At 43.5% G+C, this 7,500-nt stretch overlaps 1 protein-coding gene across 2 annotated transcripts in view; it reads right to left on the reverse strand.

Annotated features, from left to right (window-relative positions):
- The window catches only part of ano3 (anoctamin 3), a gene marked incomplete at both ends in the record, with an annotated part of 57,225 nt that overhangs the window by 24,506 nt on the left and 25,219 nt on the right, over window positions 1-7,500 (reverse strand). For both annotated transcript variants that reach the window (XM_080847246.1, XM_080847245.1), the window contains 3 exons: window positions 5,312-5,446; window positions 5,908-5,952; window positions 6,148-6,248. In XM_080847246.1, the coding sequence (XP_080703372.1) occupies window positions 5,312-5,446; window positions 5,908-5,952; window positions 6,148-6,248 (281 nt within the window). The remainder of the gene's footprint in view (window positions 1-5,311; window positions 5,447-5,907; window positions 5,953-6,147; window positions 6,249-7,500) is intronic.

Genomic DNA, 7,500 nt, shown 5'->3' on the forward strand with positions numbered 1-7,500 from the left:
CATATGCATGACAGCTTGTAGGCACAATCTAGGTCATTTACAAGACAGGCAAGAGTTCAAATAGAGTTCATATTGTACCCTAGCATTTAGAGACAGTTGACATATTTACGCTGCTGGAAAGATTGTGACTGCATTGGTAACTGATAATTAATGCGCCAAAAGATCATCGTACATCGCTCATAACATTTATAGAAACACTTGTCCAAAAGACAGAGAGACTATCGGTGAATTTGAGGTCACACACATGTTCACCATCGCTGAGGGCCTGGACTTAAAACCATAGAACCTTTGATCCCAGCAGGATGACTGTGTTAAGGGGCACAGCGGATTTGGGATTGAGAGGATTCTGGAAAAGCTGGGAAAGTCGGCCACTGAGCTACTGCCGCTCAATATATAAAAAGCAGCACAACAACAACAGAGAAAGCAAGGGAGAGATGCACAGAGAAATAGATAGATAGATAGATAGATAGATGGAGAGAGAGAGGGAGAGAAAGAGAGAGAGAGGGATATACTCACAGATGGAGAGAGAGAAAAAAGAACAGCAGACACATAAAAAGAGACAGACAGGCAAACAGATAGAGTGATAAAAAAGATAGATAGAGAAAGAGATAAAGAGAAAAGAGTAAATTAGAGCTACATTGAGAGACAGATAACAAAGAGGATGAGACAGAGACAGAGAGAAAGAAAGAGAGAGAGATAGACAGACAGAGAGACCAAAGAGAGAATGAGACAGAGAGAGATAGACAGATAGAGAGAGCGAAAGAGATTATAAGTGTGTGTTCTGCCCTCTCCCAGCTGGTAAAAGACAGCAATGTCCTCTGATAATTATATATTTTTCTTTCATCACTCCCTTTCTGTCTGCTATGAATGCCCACACACAGACAAGCACAAGCATACAATCACATCGGAAAACATACACACACAGGAACACACACACACGCACACACACACACAGACAAGCACATGCATACAATCACATCAGAAAACACACACCCACGCACACACACACACTGCATTAAAGTGAACATCTGTCCCTTGTGTCTGTGTGTGCGCGGGGATATGTATGTGTGGGGATAAAGAGAGAAGCTGAGGGTGCTGGTCCATGTTTCACCCACACAAATAATGAATTTAATATATTTTTATTTAATTAAAATAATTAAAAAGTATGATCCAGGGATCAGAATGCCAACGTTAAGAGGAGGGGTCTGGTATGACTGGTATGCTCATTCTGCATTTATTGTATTTGAAAACAAGAATTTGAGTTTCAATCAGTGTTGTCATCAGACTAACATTTGCCTACTGGCTTTTGCTGTAGTCCATTAATATTTCATAGCTATCAATGTACAAAACTCTGGTTTACTGCGGCTAAAGTGTGACGTACACTTTTGCAGTATGTTGAAAAAACATAAGAGACCTTCAAATGCCTTGACTGACCAATCGGAATCGAGTATTCTGTACAGCCTCCATTAACGTACACTTTAGCAGTATGTTGAAAAACCATAACAGACCTTCAAATGCCTTGACTGACCAATCGGAATCGAGTATTCCGTAGAGCTTTGTGATTGTGTCTGAAATAGTGCTGAAAGTTCCCAGACAGGTTTCCCAGTGGTACGCTAGCGATCTCAGGCTCTGAATTAAACATGAAGTAGTACATCCTGACGGGCTCCAGCACTGCGGGAGGACAGACCGCACAGACTTCTAAACAGGTGAGGACACAGAAGGGTAAAGACCAGGGGGGTTAGATGATAACAGTGCATAGCTGAGCGGACAGGCCTGCGTAGGCACAGGGACAACCTCCCAAAAATAATGCTGCATCACACTCTGTTAGAGCTACAAGTATTTACGCTGAAGGGAAAACATCTTTAGCCCCGTAGTGTCGTCTAACATAATGTAGTTTGACGTATCCTGTTTCTCTCTATCTTATCGATACTCTCTCTCAACAGAGATACACCTTGCATGTGTATGTCGATGCCGACACTGTGAGACCTCTCTCAGAGCACCAAGGTGGCGATGTCAGCCTATGTTCTGAGTTCTATAGTATTTAAAAAGCAAAGTGTTTCTATTTAAGAATCCATTGACCTATTAAGGCCAGCCGTATGGCCCGATTAAGCCCTTCTCCATTAAGCACAGTAAAGGTAGTTAAAGGGAGGTTAATTACTGTGAATGTCGAGCGACACTGCGGTGGTCTATCTCTGGCTGTGTGCCTGGGACTGTAGCGTGTCCTTGTCTGGGCATGTTGGTATTAGTTACCCCCGCAGCTGGGGAAGTGTTGAGACCAGTAATTACTCTCTGTTTGAGAACCGCTTAGGGCCGCCTGAAAGATGTTCCGCAGGATTCTATCTGACAGGCACAGGAGCTGTACCTTCACCCTTGCTTAAAGCAACATTAGGAGGGTTTCTGGACCACGGGTGTCACTTGATAATGTAAGAACAGCTTTTACAGCAAGCAAATCTCATACATACGTAAGTTAGGTACTTCTATGAGTGCAGGCTGTGTTGTTGTTGTTAGTTTTGCTGTGCAAATCTCATGGCTGTTAGCTTTGTTAGCATGCTTTACGTACACATAGGCTACTGTACTACATTTGGCATCCCCTCCAAATTAAGTTTGCTGGAATATTGTAATGTGAAGGACAGATAGGCACTGTGATAAACCATTCTTCATTCCACCCAGATGTCCAGGTTATGCACTATGTAGTTCTGTGGTTAACAGTGCCAACATGCTTTTCAGGTAGGGAGCTCGTTAGTATTAGCCCAAAACTCTAAAACGCTTCTTTAGAGAGAAGTTCATGTTCTACTAATTATCGACTGCTGCCACCGCAGCATGCTAGCTGGCCCCTGTTCTGAGGCTTTCCCTACCGTCAAATAACCTTTGCGTAGCTATGTCAGTTATAGGACAGTGTCAAATATCGGCCATTCTGCTTAACAATCAAAATGCTCAGTTTAATAATGGATTACCACTCTATAAATGCTCAGTTTAATAATGGATTACCACTCTATAAATGCTCAGTTTAATAATGGATTACCACTCTATAAATGCTCAGTTTAATAATGGATTAACATCCAACACGCATGCGTTTGCTGATAATACAAGCCGTCTGATAATTAACACCGTTACGATAGGGATCAGGTTGATGACAGGCTTTTCAATGTCAATCACTGCTCTGATGAAGGACATGCTCTTTTTTATGACACAAGCTGGCCAGTCATCACAGCTTAACTATCTGTCGGGATCAAACTAGTGCCACTTATTACCTCAGACAAAAGCCCAGGCTAACGACTCACCCCTTGCATACGGCATGTGAATAGAAGGCAATTCATGCCATTATGGTAATAATCACATGAGCTGGTGCGCGGGAGTTATTAAACTGAACAGATTAAAGGGATGGGATTGAAACGAGGGCTGGCTTCTTGCATCAGCACCGTGCTGTACCTTCCCATAACCCCCCTGAAGATTTCTGATGATGAACAGGTTCTTTATTCAACAACGCGGCTCTTCAAATACACCCTTTCTGCTCACACTCCGTCATTGTGGCGGTGGTGCTCTGCGTGCATTTAAAAAGAAGTGGAGCTTTGATCTGGCACTCACAGCCCTGGGGGGGCAGAAACAAGCAGCTGTCTCTTCCTCCCCCACAAGCCTCCAACTGGACAGGTGTCAGCAAGAGAGATGAACTAACAACAGACATATTAACAAGACATACCTGACAACAGTGGATAGGCAGTCGAAGGAGGTGAATTGACAACAGACACATTAACAAGACATACCTGACAACATTGGATAGGCAGACAAAGGTGGTGAATAAACAACAGACATATTAACAACACATACCTGACAACATTGGATAGGCAGAAGAAGGAGACGAACTAACAACAGACATATTAACAAGACATACCTGACAACATTGGATAAGCAGACAAAGGAGGTGAATTATCAACAGACATATTAACAAGACATACCTGACAACAGTGGATAGGCAGACGAAGGAGGTGAATTATCAACAGATATATTAACAAGACATACCGGTACCTGACAACAGTGGATAAGCAGACAAAGGAGATGAATTAACACCTAGATATAACCAAGAACGGCAAACAATTCGGAAGTAGAAAACTGCACTGTGCATTTGTACTGTGATGTTTCATGAGTGAGTCTTCAACCAGAAGTTTCTGTGAAACTGTCTGAGGTGTTTTGTTAAAAAAAATGCTCATTTCCTGTTTAAATCATAGGGGAGAGGAGGGAAAAACAACTCCAAGCACCTTTTTAATTGATGTAGGCGTAGGTAATGTTTGGAGCACACCATGAAATATACCTGATAGCTCCTTACAAACGCTGCAACTCAAAGAGATTCCTTCTAAGCCCTGTACTCTCAATCGAATCTAAATTAATCTAATGTAAACCACCATTCTGCTATAATGAACTGCCCAAGGAGGTTAACGACTAATGACTGTGACTGAAAATCAATCAATTCCCACTAGAATATATTAGATTTGATTGGACAGAAGGTATTCCAAGACCTCTGTCACAAACCCACGCAGAGATGTGGTGAAATATGCACCACACTGCGTCCCCGTGGGCAGACTCATCCTTTGATTACCCAATTCAAACTGTGCAACTAGGGATACTTTTCTAATAGTATCGTTTGACCTAGATTATAAATTATCCTTACATAAGACAACGGGGAGGAGAGGAGGCTGAATAAATATAATATAATTTGATAAAAAGACAATTTACAGCTGGGGAAAAGTTTCTGCACGTCAATGCCGTGGCAATGATTTTCTTAACCGATGTAACTTTTTTTATCGGAGCGAGCTGAAACAACCGCAACAATCTTATTATATTGTTTAAAATAACGTTTGATTGTTGGTGTATTTGTGTGTCGAAAAGTAATGCTGTTTTAATGTATGTAAACGTATGTACGATACATGTGATGAGTTCCTGTGATCCACCTGCAGTGTTATCCTGCCGAACCCCCCATACAACCCCCCCCCTTCCGTCCCCCTTCCCCTCTCGTGTGAAAACGTCTCGGTTACTTACGTAACCTCGGTTCCTTTAGTGGAACCGCAGACATTACCAGATGGGACCGTCACTTCCCATCTGGTAATGTCGTAGGTTCTACGACAAGGAACGTCTCGGTTACTTACGTAACCTCAGTTCCTTTAGTGGGACCGCAGACATTACCAGATGGGAAGTGACGGTCCCATCTGGTAATGTCGTAGGTTCTACGACAAGGAACTGCCTGGTCCAGTGAGGTACAGATGAGCAGACTGGCGGTGGAATTCTGGTTCCGGTTCTGGTGAGGAGGTGTCAGACTCACTGGTGCATTCGGGCTCGGCTGAAGGGAGCCGTGTAGCAGTCCGTGTCCTCCAGGTCGGGCAGGGCTGCCTTGTCCAGCTTCATCGGGTTCCTGGGCAGCCAGCTCTTTATCTGACGACATCTCAGGTGGAAGCGACTGCAGAGAGAGAGAGAGGGAGAGGGGGAGAGAGAGAGAGAGTGTGTGTGTGGGAGAGAGAGTGTATAAGAGAGAGCGAGAGATAGAGAGAATGGGGAGAAAGTCAGAAAGAGAGTGTGAGAGAGATAGAGAGAAGGGAGAGAGAGTCAAAAAAGAGAGCGAAAGAGAGAGGGAGAGGGAGAGAGAGAGGAACACAAGGCTAAAGATGTCCTTTTTGAAAAAGGAACAGAATAAAAACCCTTTATGATCTTTAAATAAAACACTGTCACCAAATGTTTTACATTTATTTATAAATCGCATTAAACAGAGCAGAGACACTGTGGACAGGCTGCCTATTAGAAACATCCCCACGCAGCAGAGACAGGCACAGGGAGAGAGCTGAGAGAGAGAGAGAGGCTGAGAGAGCTGGCTAGTGCACACTGCTAAAACAAACACATGATACATCATCAGACAGCACCTACCTGCCCATCGCTTTCTTCTTCCAGTCTGAGAAGTAGCATTTTTTCCTTGAAAAAAAAAAGGCAAAAAGTCATTAATGGCTGAATGCTGGGGCAAATATTGTGTGTGTGTTTGTGTGTGTGTGTGTGTGTGTGTGTGTGTGTGTGTCCGTGTGCGTGTGCGTGTGCGTGTGCGTGTGAGTGTGCGTGTGCGTGTGCGTGTGAGTGAGTGAGTGAGTAAATGAGTGGGTGAATGTGTATTACCTGAAAGGCATCCGGATATTCATCTGTTCTGCGTATTTACACAGGATGTCCCAGGGGGCGTGGATCTTCACGAACATGATGTCGTTATCAGTCAACGACGGCTGAGAATATGGGGAGAAAAATAAACTTCTAGAAACTTGAAACTGTCAGCAACATAGAGACATCTAGTCAGCCATCTCAAGACAAGATAATTACCTGGACGCTTGAAACGGCTAATACTTTTACTATAAATAGACTGTGTGTCTCTCTCTGAATGCACTGGAGAATAAAACCACCCCCCTCTCTAAATTCAATTTAATTTTAAATTCAACATTTTATTGTTAGGCTATACGAGATAGGGTACTGTTATCTCAAGAAAAGTTACCTCAGAAATATCCAGGTAATGTCATAAAAACAAAATGTCATTTTCGGCCCCATGAGAATAGCTTTTTGTCCCGTTAAACGATTTTTGGTAGAAATGCTGAACATAGTGACTCTCACAGAGTTGTTTTTGTTTGTTTGTTTGGTTTTTTTTAGAGGAGGGAAGGGGGGGGGGGGGGGGGGTGAAGAAGTGTCCCCCCCCACTCCTCCGTTCCCCTTCCCCCCCTCGTGTGAAAACTGCCTGGTCCAGTGAGGTACAGATGAACAGACTGGCAGTGCATTCTGGTTCCGGTTCTGGTGAGTTTTTTGTTTGTTTGTTTGTTTTTTTTTGAGGAGGAAAGGAGGGAGGGGGGGGGGGTGAAGAAGTGTCTCCCCCCCCCCCCCCCCCCCCCAAACTGGTTTCTCAATCAGAGCCAGTGCTGCTGGATTAGAGTTTATGGCATTCAGATGCTGTTGGGGAGGAGGCTCAGGATCAGGCTGGCCTAATCTAGAGGAGAGCTCTTAAGCTCATTAACAGGCTTTCCATGTTGTAGGCACGGGCGAGTCACTACGACATTCTGATTAAATCAATACCAATCTCCAGCTGAGAAGAACCACAGGTGTCTTGGCTTACCGATACTACGGTGGCCCTCAGGGTCAGAACACAACGACAATTCACAAAACACAACAACATTTCTCAAAGATTAAATAAACGAGAAATGTAGAAATGTCATTAAATTGTCTCCAGGGACTTGGGTTCTGTCCTGTCACAAACAAGAAGTGCTTCCCAAATTGTTGCTGCCGTTTTTGGATTATTATAGTGTTTTCATGCGTTTTCTGACACATCATTGTGTTTGGACCCTTTGGACCACCGTACCTACACTCAACTCAAGTAGATAAGAACCAGGTACACCTGAGGGATTTGATCTTCTAATTTTTTTTTACGCCAGAATCAAACAGCAAATCAGCCCTTTCTGATGGTTTAATAACATTATGTTCATTAAACAGAAACTG

Source organism: Sprattus sprattus (assembly GCF_963457725.1).
Source record: "Sprattus sprattus genome assembly, chromosome: 11".
NCBI lineage: Eukaryota > Metazoa > Chordata > Actinopteri > Clupeiformes > Clupeidae > Sprattus > Sprattus sprattus.